This window comes from Formica exsecta, unplaced genomic scaffold, assembly GCF_003651465.1.
Source record: "Formica exsecta isolate Colony F162 unplaced genomic scaffold, ASM365146v1 scaffold115, whole genome shotgun sequence".
NCBI lineage: Eukaryota > Metazoa > Arthropoda > Insecta > Hymenoptera > Formicidae > Formica > Formica exsecta.
Genome location: NW_021848490.1, coordinates 1852933 through 1869352, shown reverse-complemented (window position 1 = coordinate 1869352; position 16420 = coordinate 1852933). Strand labels below are relative to the sequence as shown.

Below are 16420 nucleotides of genomic sequence, written 5' to 3'. Positions count from 1 at the left end.
GAACATGTTTTTGCTCGGAATAATATATGCCATATTATTAAGTTTGATATTATTTTATTTTAATTTGAATATTTGGAAACTACGCGAGAGTTTGTGTATATTTAGTGAAATCTGTTGAAAATTTCGGGTTACGAAGTTACTTTTAATAATTTAAAATAAATTTATTTTTTATTGCACTAGTAATATAATTTTTTTTTTGCATATATAACCTTGATTCTTTGTGGCACATTGCCATATATTTATGTCATTATGATCTCATGTCATCCGAGTGCAAACAGTTAATTCAGCTAAGTATAATCTCCTCAGGTAAATCTAACAGATATCTCTTAAACTCGAACGTTATAATAACGCTGTCATGAAAACTGTCTGAACTTGACACTTGCAACATTTTAATTTAACGAGATTTTGCAATGCCAGAAACTCTCTACATAATACGCTTCGTAAAGTAGCTTTCTTACTCATTAAAATATTAGTTTCCTTTCTTGCAATAATATTAGATCTCGTATACAATGAAAGTAAGAATAGTGGAGTAATAAAATATGACATAACCAAACTCTGGCGTTAAAATTCAATCATGAAAAGAAGTAATTCTTTTAATTATTCGTTTCTTCATTATCCGTTATCTGAGATAGTAAAGAATTGATATAACTCACCAAATGATGCGGTATGATGATGTAGTTGATCTAGAACAATGATGTAGCTGACGTAGAACAATGATGTAAATGATGATGGAACAAAATTTCAGCACTGCATGTATTGATCTGCAAACTAAAAAAAATTAAAATTATTTGCAAAAATTTATTAATCATATATTATAATAATTTAATTTTTCAAAATCAAATAATCGTGTATTGTATTTTAATGGACACGATTTACAACTGACAAATTATTGTATTAATTATTTAATTAACCCGTTTTCCATTTTTTATTATTTATCTAGTTAAAAATATATTAAAAAATTTAATATTCGAAAATTTACGTTTTATTATTGTGTCTTTATGATTGAACAAGGATATATTTAACTAGGGAATACATAATTCATTTTTTTTTTCGTAAGATTTACAGTAAACTCTCTCTTTCGAGATAATATATATGCTAAGTCAATTGATGATTGAATAAATTTACTCACCAGCCGTTGCATCATTTCCACATCGTTGCTCCCCTTCGAATATTTACTCGAGTGGATAAAAATCGATCGGAAACACTAATTATAATCGCGGACGCTAATTAACGCGATATGACAATCGTCTAACGTTTTGTACGACATTCCCGATATTTACTGCACTCACGCGCGCGATAATTTAAAAAATAACGCGGAATTCTTACTTACTTAATCATCACTTTGTCCAGTCGTACTTTCGTTTCGTTTCGTTCGTTACGTGCGTTTAAAATAAATTACATACAAATGTATGAATACAGACGTATGAAAGATTTTCCACTCGCGCCAACTTCACTGATTTTCAAGCTTGGCATAATAATACGCGTACCTTGAATTACTATTAAACAATTTGATGGAGCTAATTATTACTTACGATTAAGAACTCTTGGCATATCCGATAATACGGAAAATCAACGTTTCAAAATTCGATCATATAAACTCGGAATGACTAATGAACTAAAGTATTATTCATTCGCGTTCACGAGAGAGATAACACGTGCTTCTCGTCGAGCGGGAAAAAAGTGGCGCGAAAAGTAAGCACGAATAAAATTGCACCCGCGAACATAGATTGCGCAACTTGTAGATCGAAAATGACGTGTCGCAAATTAAAGTAGCGAATTGCGCGATTTGAACGAAAAAAAGGCGTACCAATACCACTGCCAGATTGAGCTTTGCAATAATTTTCTTATCAATATTAATTACAGATTTCGGTATTATCGCGATTAAGAATTGTTAATTATAAACAATTACAGATTACATGGTTATATGATTAATTTATTATTGATTATATCATTATTAATAAGTCGCCAATTATATGGGCCGATTGTAAATTAAACTGATCATATTATTAATTAGAATAGTAAAATTAATTATTGACTTTATGCCCTTTATATATGTAGTATATTATTATCCTGGTAAAACGTATAATAATATAAAGATTTCCGGAATAAAAACGCGCGGAACTAATTTAAAAAATAGAAGAAATATACATGAATTATTATATTAATTACCGGTTTTGAATCGCGCGACTCGCTATTTTAATTCGCGACACGATTCATTTCGATTTACAGTTGCACAATCTATGTTAATATTTTTGTTCGTGTTTATTTCTCGCGCCTTTTTTTCCTCGCTCGATGAGACGCATATATCTCTCGTATTATTTATTTTATTATTTATTCATTAATTACTTAAAGCTCATGTGATCGAATGTATTTTTTTTTACACTGATTGATTAATAGTCAGATATTATATAAGTCACTAATCCTCCACTATTCATACTTTTATCGAGAATAAGATCTTAAGTATAAGCTAAGAATACTTGTAAAACGTAAGAAATGAGGAATAAAAAATTTACGTACATGTGAGATAACATTTATGATTATAATTGAATTTAATTGATATTTAAATTTTTGATTTATTATAGAAAAATAATATATAATGTAAAAAATACTTCTAAACTCCTGTATATTAGAAATAATATTTGTCGATTGTATTATATAATATAAGAGGTTATATCAATTTGTCGTATAACAGGACGAAGGACGCAAGACCGCAGCTAGCACGTATTTAATAGATCAAACTATACAGGATTTCGGGAAAGGCGGTTTAGAGATGCAGGTTCATCAGGGCACCCTCGGTCGTCGCAGCAATCACATGCAGACGTCCATGAATATGGACTCGCCGCCGCAGCGAACTACCGCTAGCGGGACTCTCTCAGGTATATTTTCATATTATTATATATATTTTTTATAATAATATAGGGATGCAAACACGATAAAATATATATATTGCTTATAGCTGACATTTTATGATATAATTTTAAATACGCTCCGTCATATTTTCACATCAAAGTTCTCGAGGTATTCAAATTATTCGCATATTTTTTTCACTTCTAGACAGACGGGAAATGAAATACGAGAGGAAAGAAATATCAAGCCAAATATGAACGTGTAACTAGTGAAATTTGATGAATTGCAATAATATCATAGCACACGCGTAACCTGTCAATTTTTCATCGTTATTCTTTTAGCTATAACATTAATGTCTCTTACGTCTAATATCTATTTTCTAATGTTTGCAACCTTATTTTCTATAACATTCATATTAACATTAATATTACTATATCTAATATTACAGTGTCGAAGTCGAGTTATATCGGTAACCCGAGCCCGGCGCCGCCCAACGACGTGAGCTTCTACAGCGTGGAAATGGACAACGGTGGTCGGGGCTACATGAGCTACGACGGCAATCCGAGTCCGGCGCCGCCCGTCATCGGCGATCCGTCCGGCGGGCCCTACTATCCCACGTCTATGGGCTCGACGGGTCACATAATGGGCGGACACTTGGTAGGCACCGGCACCGGCACCCTGACGCGCACCAGGACGCTGCCGCGTCCCGTACCGCCGCCCGACGTTACCGTGATGACCGCGGGCACCAAGTCGCCGATACCGCCGTCAGTGCCGCCGCCGCCCGCCACGTTCGCCCGGGTTGGCGCCAATAACGGGGGACCCCATTCTCACCCGCATTCACATCCGGCCCCGCCGCCGCCGCCCTGCCAGAGCCATCCGCTGTCAACGTTCGCGGCAACACCGAGTTATTCCGATATCGATGGCCATCTTGTCTGAGGCTCGCCGATCTTCGGGCCCAGCTCGGTGCGCGGCAAGTACCGCGCCGTCGCGCAGGACGACGACGAGGACAGTCGATCGGTCACGGTCACAGAGAGGAGCACGCGTCTTTGAATTGACGCGAACTATCGTAATGATCCTCTTCTGAATCATTCGCATCGTTAAAATCGTCACCTATCATCTCCCTGAGCGACGACGAGCAGGCCGACGGTTCGCGAACGACGGCATCACGGCTTGAAGGTCCTGGCACTCATCATTATGCACCTAAACAATCTTCGAAGACTCTGTTTGGTGCACGAGAACGAAAGTGTGTAAATAGAAAAAGACAAAAAGGGAGAGAATGAAAAGAACATTGAGACGAGAGTGGTGCACCAGGTAATGCTGTAAACACGCCTTTCCCTTCCACGCGGCTACTTTCTAGACGAGAGGAGACATGCGCGGGGCTCTCCTATGCGATTGAATTCTAATTTTAGGGATATATGTATAATCGAATGCTCGATAAGCGACGGTGATCCTAGAGAAAGAGAGGACGATCGCGTCAATACACGCGAGCGTACTCCAAAAAGCTTGAAGGATGGTTTTACTATTCCATTTCCGCTATCCTGCCTTTTCTCCCAACTTCACCATTTCTCCTAAATCATTACTCTAACTCATTGTCTTTGTCCGCTCGCCTTAGCGTTAGTTAGTATCAGCTGAAATAGCGATCACAGCGTAATCAGTGACACGCATATGATCGAAGCTCCGAATCGACACACCGATTTTATCGAGGAAAGTATATTTTCTGTAAATACACACGCGTAATCAGAGAGATAGATGAATACTCGTGGCAATAATTTTGTTCTTTGGTTAATTCATGTCAGTATGTAACTATATCTATCATAACGATTATGTTTAGATATCACTATGCAGGTATCAACGTCTATCGAGAAATCCGTGAGACATCTTTGAGATATCACCCGCAAAGCGATTTTCTTCACTCTGAACATGTGACAAACGCCGAAATGTAGATTTCTAAATCTGCAATCACAGATCGACTTCATGATCAACACTGATATTATTATCAGTATAAATATCATTGGATATATATCCGTTTTCCTTGGCACTAGAATAACCAACCTCATTCCATAGCTTGAAGTTGGAAGGAAGAAAATATCATGTTCAAAATATTTGATTGATCTTATATTATAAGAAAAAGTTTAGATTAAATTTGTTATTGAATTATCAACAAATATCGTATTAACATAGCACCAAGCATTATAGGAAAATATTATCATAAATATATCACTGTAATGCTAAGCAACATTTTTATACAGTATTTTATATGCAAAATGTTTTTTTGTTTTTTTTCAATTTTCAACTTGCGAATCCCTATTTTTAGAATTAATTTGTAATATTTCTTTTTATATTATACAAGTTTATCTGCCAATTTATAGGCTGAATTGGTTATTCCAGTTCTAAGGTATCGATACGAGTTTTTCATGCTTATGATCATCGCGCACGATTACTGACATTGATTTTCAGAATAGTGATAGCAATATTAATTAATGATCGCACAATACTGCCCCTTTAGAGCTCGCAGCTACGCAAGAGTGGGCATATCCGTCATGACCGTCCATTGTTTACTTTCGCGTCAGTAAGTCGGTTTATCCCGACGATTCGATGCTGAGGGAGACGAGACAATCGTTATTACAAAAAAGAAAGCTTGAAAAACCGAAAAGAGTGCGATAGCGCGGCGAGGTTAAACTTTCTTTCCCTTCCTGCCCTCCATCTGTGTCGTTTATGATCCTATTTGAGTTAACGGTGTCTCCTTGAACACAATATCCACGGTGCTAGGTAGTCGAGCTTAGCGCTAAATGTGCGGCGGTTTGATCTCGAATCTGGACATTTCCATTCGTGAAACACCATCTAATGCCAGGATATAGCCATTTTTAGCACTAAACGGCAAGAATATCCAACGAAGTCCATCATTTTGCGTTTTACGAGGGCATTCAGGATCTTGCGAGAACAAGTAGGTGAGCCTGGAGTCAATTGTAACAAAGGAGAATTGTATTATTAATACAACATGTCTGAATCGCATTGAATTGTATTTCTGAGATTGCATGAAAATTTTGAAATATTTTTTCAATTTACACAAACTCGTAGAGAAAGTTCCTTTTTATATTCGACCTTTATATTCCTCTTTACACTTGTACTCTTCAAATTGACTTCAGACTATCCTATGCATCGCATAGAAATGAAGACTACAGTTAAGGCGTGTGTTTAGAACTTTGCTGGTCCGTTGTTTCTGCATCAAACAACGTGCAACAAAACAAACTGCATCTCGAGTACGTTGTTAGCATAGTGCAATTTGCATATCATAATTCGCATTCGCGAATTCTTTATTTACTTACGTTAAAGTTACTCTTGCGTTGCTTATATACGTTATACAGCTGCGCTGCGATTCTTGTCCCTTCTGAGTAACTCTTTTACGAAACGAAAAACCAATCTGACACGTAGAAAACAGAGTTTTCACTGCCGATCCTAAAGTCAATACTATAGATAGTACATTGACCGCGCATATACATGTTGATAAATATTTTTATCTTCTTAAACACACGCAATATATATATACACATATAAAACGTATGTATATTAAACGGCCATTCGCCGTATTACGCCGACTTTTACGATGTTAATCGTATACAATGAATCGCTCTTTAAAAACCTACGTACATTTGTGTTTACTGGTGATTCCAAGTAACCGAGATAATGAGAGATCCAAGTTTCTCGTCACGAGAACATTAACGGATCGAGCTTGCATTTTCCAGGAACGCATGTCGAAATGAGTTTGCGAATAGGAAAACCGGGATACGATATCAAGGCACGCGACTAGTGCAGACTTTAATCAAGTCGTTGACATCACAATTTCGATCTCGTCGCGAACTCGCGGTTTTACTTCGTGAGCAATTGTTACGCGAGATGAAGATATAGGAGATGTGTAGCGCAAATAATCAGCGAGAGAAAAGGATTCTTCAGAGAGGAACAAAAGAACCGGGAGCCATACCAGTGAATGTCTTGGCGTAGTGATATCTCGAACAAAGACAATAGTGCATAAGTTTAAATTGCTACATAATGATTTTTAGTTAAGGAGGGATATAAAGATACTCTTTGCCGACAGCGCGAGGAAGATACTCGCGTCATGCATTATCGTGGATAATCGTATTATTAGCTAAATGTTCGACACATATACATATATTTTTGCATTTATTTCCAATTAATAATTATGATTAAATCAATGTAAATAGTGTGCGATAACGTCTCAGTGTTTCACGCGGTTGAAAGAGAGAGGGAAAAAATTTAAAAAAAGCCGAGAAAAAAAACAAGTAATTCAAATGGATCATATGAGGGTCTTCACTATTACCTAGGCTATAAACGAAATATTGCTTAGAAAGGGTAATAATGCTGTATATCCGCGCAAAGAAGAAAAAAATTAATCCCGTTGATTGGACGAGACAACGTCTTTCCGTTTTTCGTCGAAAGCCTAAGTAGTCAGCGTATATATATTTTTGAAAAAAAAAATGAGAGATGATGATGACGACGACGAAACTCGATGCGTTTGGCCTATCGTAAGAGGGGGGGATATTATTGCAACAAGAGAGCCATGTAACGCACGATGCGTTTGCATTGCGGCGGTAAAGGGCTGTGACAATGAGAGGTGTAAGTCCCGAAGACGTCGCGAGTTTCTCGATAGGGAGAACACCATCGTCGCCGATGGTAGCAGCGCGTGGCGATTTACGATAATTATAATAATAATTGTTATCATTTCGCCGCTTACATATATATATATATATAAAATTCCATTGTTCGTTCTCGCGCGAAATCCTGTCTGTACGTCGGCGCGATGAAGTCTTCCTATAATGGTGTTCTTAACCAGGAATCGCAAAAAAAAAAAAAAGAAAGGAATACGAAACTGCGACGGGAAGAGATCCTCCGGGATCTTTCACACTTCACCACGAACGGTGAGGAATTGTTTGTAGGAAACAATTATACTTTATCCGCCCAGACGGTCACGTGCGTCGCATCGCTCATTGCGGAGAGATTGTTTGAAAGTTTTATGAATAACGTTTTTCTGTAGCGTACGCATATATATTGTTGTTTCTCATTACAGCGATTATTTGTTAACACAATAGATTCTACGAAGCTTATAAGACAAAAAGAGAGAAGGGAAGAAAAAAAAGAAGAAAAAAAGAGAGAGAGAGATAGAGAGAGTATTGTTAAACCGCCGTTGTGTATGGAGCCGCACAGTTCGGCTTAGACTGATGATAAGAAATTCACGTATGCTCAATTAGAGATGAACATGTTCGCGCATAATTAAGAGTTCTATTTACATATACATGTTTTATATTTGTAATTAAAAAAAAAACAAATCATCTATACTTAATATTACCTGAAGATTATTATTAGATTTATGTAATCTCCAAAGTATTTGCTCATCAAAGTGCTAGGCATGTTAGACGGACCGCTATTCGTCCAAAATGGTACCTTGGAGATGGACATACCATCTAACACGTATGATATTTGATATTTTACATAATAATAACGACAACACTTGTAATTTCGTTGATTACTCTAAGACATAGTCAATCCTAATTATACAATCATTAAGGATATGGAAAAGAATCAATTAATCGTTTTACATGTATATATATATATATATATATATATATAAACGTATAATGTACATAGCACTTAGATAGACACGAAAGGAATGAAAGAAATGAAAATACTTGAACGAATTATACTTGAACGAATTATATCAAACTACGAAAAAAAAGAAAAAACGAATCGAGAGAGCTTTTGTATACTAGATGTATATTGGTATATTCACTTTGTATCGTTCTTTTTATCGCGATGATATAATTATCGATGATAAATAGGAATTAACGACATAATTATTTCTAAAAATGCGATAGAACGATAAAATGCGAGTATCGCGAATCGCAAATCGACGACGAAATAGAAAAAAAAAACCGAAGAAGAACGCATCAGGACAAATATGCGAATAATGCACGAGAGACATTGCGAAATTGTATCCGTTCCAAAATTGATATCGCCAGTGTTCCACCGCCTTCGCGTCACGCCACGTTTTTCACGACGATCTTTTACGACGATTTTTTATCGCGAACCAGGCTCTATTCTCTACTTTTTCACGTATAGGAGATAATTTTTATCCCTTTGTGCCGAGGGTTGCGCCAATAATAAACGAAAGTACGTTGTACTCTTCCTTCCCCCTTTCAAGTTTGTACGTAACTATTATCGCCGCGACTGGTCTAAGTGTTGCTTCCGTTTTATGTGCCAACCGATCGATGTTGTTCTTCGACATGTGTAACATACCGTGTGTTAATGCGAAATGACACTATTAAGAGAAAAAAAAAACAAATGATTAGCACCGCGGTCGACGGAAATTTCTCGACGTTGCTTCTCCGAGTACAACAAAGGTCAAAAAGAAAGAAAGAAAGAAACGGAGAAAGAAAATGAAAAATAGAAGCGAAAATGAAAAGCTCTCTGATCGACGTAACGATCGATGTAACATAATTGAATGCCCATGATTAACTGATTAATGTACATATACATAGTATTTTTACATTCTAATTCTAAATTACATTTCCAATTCTAAATGGTATACACAACACTACACTCACTGTGAGCTTCGCTCCGTCATCTGTGTATTTGTTCGCGTTGACGACGGCAACTGCTTGACCGTTGTCGGTCCATCCCTCGTCGGGCTAGATGTATTTCGTACAAAAACGCATTTATAATGATTATTGCTCATGCCCCCTCTCTGTTTTTTAAAACCACCCCCCGTATACACATTCGCGCTGCTGCACGACGTTCAATAAATATATATGCCTTGTGCCTTCGCCGCACCACGTTACTTAAACCATAATATGTAAGACAGAATGTGAAGGTAGAAACGAAGAATACCTTAGGTGCGAAGCATTTACAATTGTTTTTAAGACACGTTCGCGCGATTTGTCTGAACTGTACTTATTGCCAAAATTCGTAGCAGGATGTCGATCTTGAACGTTTTCAAAATATGAAACAATTAAAGAATGATACGTATATTTATTTATTTTTTTTATATGATTACGTACTTCACGTTTATTGTCGCACAATTAGCACGGCCTTCAACAGGAGTTAACGACATGATTTATGTTCGAACTACTGCCAATATTTTTTTATATCGATATTAAAACAAAAGGCGTAAATGTTGGTTTTATACTCGCATACACAGAAGCAGAGCGAAGCTCGACACGCTAGTCCTTAATTTAAAACCAAAGTAAAAGCAACATTGTGTAGCGTTTAAGAATCTCTATTACGTATACACACACCTGCGTGTCTATACAGACATAATTATAATTAACGATTCCAATCATTGTAATTAGGTAAATGAACTAACCGATAAGCAGATAGGTAAAAATAAGCCACTCATTATGTGTATCATCTTGTTTTTCATTCGTAATTTTTCACTACACGATTAACATTTTACCTAGGGGAGCCTTTCGTCAGCTAGGATTATTCCGTATCTGTATTCTGTATATTGTTTTCTATTGCAACTATTAAAACTGATTGTCAACTTATAAATCGGTCTATTATGCCTTTCTCTTTTCGCCGACAATTTCCATGGCCTTTTCCTTTTTAACGATGCTAATGAAGAGAATTTCATTTAATAAAATAGTACAAATATTCACACATATATATCACACATATATTAAAAAAAGCAAGTTTTCTTTACTTCAAATAAAGACATGGTAGACCATTGAAATATTTACATTTCTTTACATTCACATAAAATCATTTTCTGTAAATGTAACAATCAGTAATTATAATAATTAAATCAAAAAATTGCAAAAAAACATCGACTTTTTTATCGAAAGAAAGAGAAGAGGAAAATATTAGATGTAACATATACTCATATCCTTATTAAATGGGAATTAGAGAAACTCGAGCTGTATTTCCGTATTTTATAGTCAGACTAATTTAAATTTCCTTTTTTTAGACTTGATTACACGCAGTATTCTTGTAAATTATCTTTAAAATAATCGTCTTTGTCTTAATAATGAATAAAACACACATAGGATATTTCGTAGATATATTAACGGAATCAAACATAAAAATTATTTATAACGCCTCGTTGGCGCAAGGTCACTGGAAAATGGGAAGTCTATCATTCCGTCATTCAATATTTGGTCAAGAAGGATCCGAATGAAAAACTAATATACTAATCGCAGAGCAACCTACTGCAGTAAACATGAATGATGAATGCTACGAGAAATATACTGTAAAAGTACATATTTTTTATAACATAGATATCTGTGCTTGGTATATCTCAATATGTTGACATTCATTACTTGAATTTTTCTCAAAAAAACGATGTCAAAATTTACTATTTAATGTAGAAAAGAAAAATTTGACGAAAATAACGCAGAGTAGATTAAGAGTAAATTAACGGCTTCGTAATATTCGACTTAGTCAATTACTTAACGATGGAGATGTTATTGAAATAAAAAAGAACTTTGTAATCATATATCAATGTATATTTTTCCTTTTGTATAGCACAGAAGATAACAATTACTATTGCATTACATTACATTTGTTGTCATTCTAAACATAGAAGATCATAATGACGATGATTATAACAATGATAATGATGATGAATGTCGAATAATTATAGAAAAACGAAGCAGTAGATAGATTTTAATAGAAATATATTTCTTAAACATTCAGTTGCGCTGTTCAAATCTATTTTCTTTTTTTTTTGTAATTCGGCAAATAAAACTCTCTTCATCGAAATTCATTAAAAGTATGTTAGACTGTTTTCTTGATACAATTTATTTACTCGGTTTGCGTTGTGCATATCAGTAGTATTTTAATTCTTCGTAAAGAATCTCGTTATATTGTGTAATTAATGATCATTAATAGCGGTACTAAATATGAAAGTATATTGTTCTAAAATATTTAAAATCCTAAATACCCTCCTAAATATTAATTCTAAATCGTCCAAATTATACAAAATAAAAATTTCAAACAATATTTTATTATATTAGAATTTTGCCGATTAAGAACTTCATAGATTCGAAAGTGTTTGTCGCAACGAAATTATATACAAAATTCGTATTATTAAAAAAAAAAAAACTAATTGGTAATAATAATTACATGATTACTTAACTGCGTATTAAAAAACAATGTAAGCGCATTTTATATTCTTTTCTTTTTGTAACTCTCTAAAACGCTAGTTTTACAGTCTGAAAAGGTTTCTCTTTATCCGCAACGAACGTTGGCAAAACTTACTAGAATTCTGTACATTACTGAAATTGCTTGCTACTCGTGATCATCAATGTAAACTCAATTAATATCGACAGGTACCATGCTGATATATCTCAGTATATAGGATATAATGTGTTTAAAATAAATATGAATCGTTTTTTTTATCGCGCAATGATCACGAGAGAATATATCTTAATTAAGATTACGACAACTCTTTTACAAGGTATTTGCAAATCTGTTCAAGATATACTTCTTACATAAAATGGTTCATTTTCGACGATTGCACAATTTACAAATTATACATGGAGAAATTAGTTTTTGTCAAAAAAATTCAATTATTAAATTTTTCATCATTGCAACACATTCAATATAATCTCATGTGAGATTTACAAATGCTCTTGGAAGATCTCAAACTAAATTTTGATAATAAAAAGATCTCTTTAAAAAAGCGTAAATGGTTACTTGATATATTTACATCATTCTTGATTTAAGGCTAGCGCAAAAACTACTCTTGGCGCAAATAAAAATATATAAAAACAAAAATATACACTACTGGCCAATAGTCTGAATAGCTTCATTTTTATTTCATAAATAGATAACATTAAAATAAAAGACGTAAATTTACTGTAAATTTATTCATCTCACATAGCATATGCATTTTTAATTGAAACATTTATCTATTTTAAATAAATATACCAAGAAAACTAATTTACATACACATTCATTAATATGTCAGTAAAATAACTTGTCAATATCGTTCACACACACACACAATATCTTCATTATATATTCCTATTTAAAATTTTCTCCTTTAATATTTTATCGTTTCATATCTCTAATATAGAGAAGATCTAAATCTCTTTGCAAATTCTCTACACATTTAAATGCTATTAAAAGAAATTCCAAAATTATTATATAAAAATAATAATTATTATATAAAGAAAAAAATCACACAGATTTATTTCTTTTTATTTTAATATTAGCTAGTCTCTTTTTATTTCTTTTATATACAGTCCTCTCTTTTGACAAAAGAACATTCATAAGATGATGTGTCAACTTCAAGTTTTATTTTTCAAAATACTCAAACTATTGACCGGCAACGTGTATATACCACAGGTAAATATCTAATAAGTCTTTAAAAGCCTTAATTACACTCGGCGATAAGTTGCTTGGTAAATTCAGAAAAGAAAAGTGAAATAAATCAGCAACCGAGACATAATGCCTTATAACATAAGAAAAAAAAATCACAGTTTTATTTAAGTCTAGGTTTGTATGTACATATATATATATAAGCGGTATTAAATAGTTGTACTATTTACAATCTCTCGGAAGGCCTCGGCGCGACCTATCGAGCCACATGACACGCTCTAATAATTAATTCTCTCTCTCGGGTCAGTCCCGTTCATGAGAGAGAACCATTCTATCTATGAATTAGGGAGAGAATATAGCTAATAATATATAACACTTATATAAAATGACGTGCATGCGCCTCTGCACTTGTGAGTACAATATATTTTGATCCGGTACTTTGACATGGGTGAGGTTTGCTCTCTATCATAGTAAGGTAAAAGACAAGGCATTCTGATGATTCGATAATTGGCATAATACATACAATGCGGTATATAATGTTTTTTTCTTTATTTTTTTTTTTTACAGAAATGCAGAAAATATCTGTGTGGATCTTTTTTCCTTCTTGCATTCCACATCTTAAAATAAATCATTAATCGCACACAAACAGTAATATTAAACTTTGATTCGATAGAATTTTATAACGATATTTTAACAAAGAAAAAATAGTCGCTAAATTCATTATCCGTGAAATGACAAAGTACGTAATTTTTATACAATCTCTATATACGTAAGCATACATATATTATCTAAAGATCTTTACCGAATTCTAACTTCCGTCTTGTATTGCATTAAAAATTAATTATTTTCGATTTTCTTCCGCTAATGTATATATAAATCATACATTTTTATTGCAAAATTTTTAATGATTAAACAAAATACATATATTTTGTTCAATCATTAAAAATTTTTTCTATAAAGATGTATGATTTCTCATTTTAAGCCTACTTTCATAATCACAAACACAATTCTGTATTTACGATATAAAATAATTTAAATTTTAAATCTCAAAAAATCTAGATTTTTATAACACAAAATATTTTTTCTAAATATATATAAAGCGTATTTTTTTAGAGTATGTAAAAATAATATTCGCTCGCTTTTATATATAATCCTGCGTGGGTTTTCAACCGCGGAAACAGAAAAAAAAACTATTGTTATTTTTAATAACAATAAAACTTGATAAGTAGACTTTTTTCGCATAATATACATAAAATAAATGTCGCTCATCATTAAATATCCCATTAACGTGTAAGATCGCGGACTAACGATTTACTAATGTTAGATATGAATCATTTTTTTTACAGAATATGTATATCCCATGACGATCTTGGCCGATTTCCCGAGACAAGCGCGAGAATGCATCGCGAGCCTTCGATCGAAGTACGATCTGATATAGAATATAACAATATATATATATATATATATATATATATATATATATATATATATAATATTCTGACAGCCTCAATATTATATATACGTGAGCATTATTCGATGCTCGATATACACCCGCTTTCGCGTTATAACGACTGCTTTTCTTTCTTTTTTAAAACTTTAACTCGCCTGTCCCTAATGCGCGACTATGCATTACACACATATATACATCATGTATTCGAATAAAATTAACAGGACATGAATATGATTTGTATGACTCGTTCTCTTTCATCAACATCTCTATTTTTGACGAATATAATTTATACGTTTTTACGTACACCATGTGTTATACCGATTATCTATATGTACACTAATTATTGATCAAGTATCCAAAGTATTCTTCGCTTCCATGGAGCTGTGTTTGTATGTATGTATGTATATATATTCGTGTCTATCAACACTAAAAGAGCCAGTTTGTTTAAATAAGATATTTTATATCATAATTTCTATCGCTTAAGAGCATAAGATGGATAATCGGAGAAATGCAAAATTTTATTGAGTAACCGAGATAAATCCTGTATGATTAGCTGAGAATCGTTGATATCGGACTCTTCTAGTATTAATTACCACTTGAGAATTATCCACATTAGTTACACCGGCACAAAAATCGAAAATTTTGTGCGATGGATGATACGCGAGAACACAGCGGCCTTCAAGAGCAGATGTTCATTAAGAGTTTTATTGAAAACATTTCTTTTTATATCTTATATATATATATTCGTATCAGAAGTCACCCTTGGAGAATAATAGTTAGTTTTTGAATGGATACTAACATTATCAAAGCCACTCTTATTCAGAATAGTTTCCGCTATCGAGATTGGACGTTATCAGAGAGAAAAACTCTTGAATGCACATCCAATCGAGCTCAAACGAATTCCTTTGTTAGATTATTTTGACTTAGAGATAATAAATACGCACGATGCGTCATGAGATCTCCATCTTCTTATTATTGATAATTTTTTTTTTTGTTGATAGTTTCTCTCTTTCTTATATTCTTAGAAGCACATCTATTATTATCATAACCGCGTTAACGCTACATTTTATTATTAACTAACATTATTACCACTGCGCTGCTAATGCTGCTACTAGTGTTACACGATCGTTAGCATTTTGTTACTACCAATATTATATTAATTATTAATTACTAGTATCGCCAATAATCAATGTAATCATTGGCGATATATTGTTAATCTTATTATTGTTATCGTTATTTTCACGTTTGCTATTAAAATTTATTGTTGCAGTTGCTGTTGTTGTTCTTGTTGTTACTATTATTGCGAGCATGTTTTTTTGTTCTCAGTGCGTTACAGGCTGCGTGTAACTCCCTTGGTCCTGGTCCCAGTTCCTGCTACTTGTCTGCTTGTGTTCGCAATGACGATCGAAAAGGATGTCTATGTCCTTACGTATAGTGAGGGTACATTCAATCAATCAACGCATCATTATCATCGGACCATACACATCGTCAAACATGACTAAAACCAAAAACCTAAATTCTACAAATATACATAACTAAAACATTGGAAGACTTTACAACGCCAGGAGTATTAATCGTAAGTTTAAGAGATCACACATCGTGTAATTAGGGATACCATCTAAGAACCCTAAAATCGTAAGATTGTATGTGTGTGTGTATATATATATATATATATATATATATATATATATATACATTCTTCTCTGTACGTGTTCTTCACAAATGTGAACATCGATTTTATGTTAACAACAGTTGAAAACCGAAAGGCGAAAGCTATATATAGGACATTGC

At 33.6% G+C, this 16420-nt stretch overlaps 1 protein-coding gene across 5 annotated transcripts in view; it reads left to right on the top strand.

The window, feature by feature from the left end:
* The window catches only part of LOC115237928 (nephrin-like), a 332314-nt gene extending 320356 nt beyond the window's left edge, over window positions 1-11958 (top strand). For 4 of the 5 annotated variants that reach the window (XM_029811338.1, XM_029811347.1, XM_029811320.1 and 1 more), the window contains exons 17-18: window positions 2693-2876; window positions 3296-11958. In XM_029811338.1, coding sequence (XP_029667198.1) covers window positions 2693-2876; window positions 3296-3783 — 672 coding nt within the window. In that variant the 3' untranslated portion in view covers window positions 3784-11958. Of the gene's footprint in view, window positions 1-2692; window positions 2877-3295 lie in introns of those variants that run through there. The other variant, XM_029811355.1, reaches the window with a different exon arrangement.
* Window positions 11959-16420: the final 4462 nt, after the last annotated feature.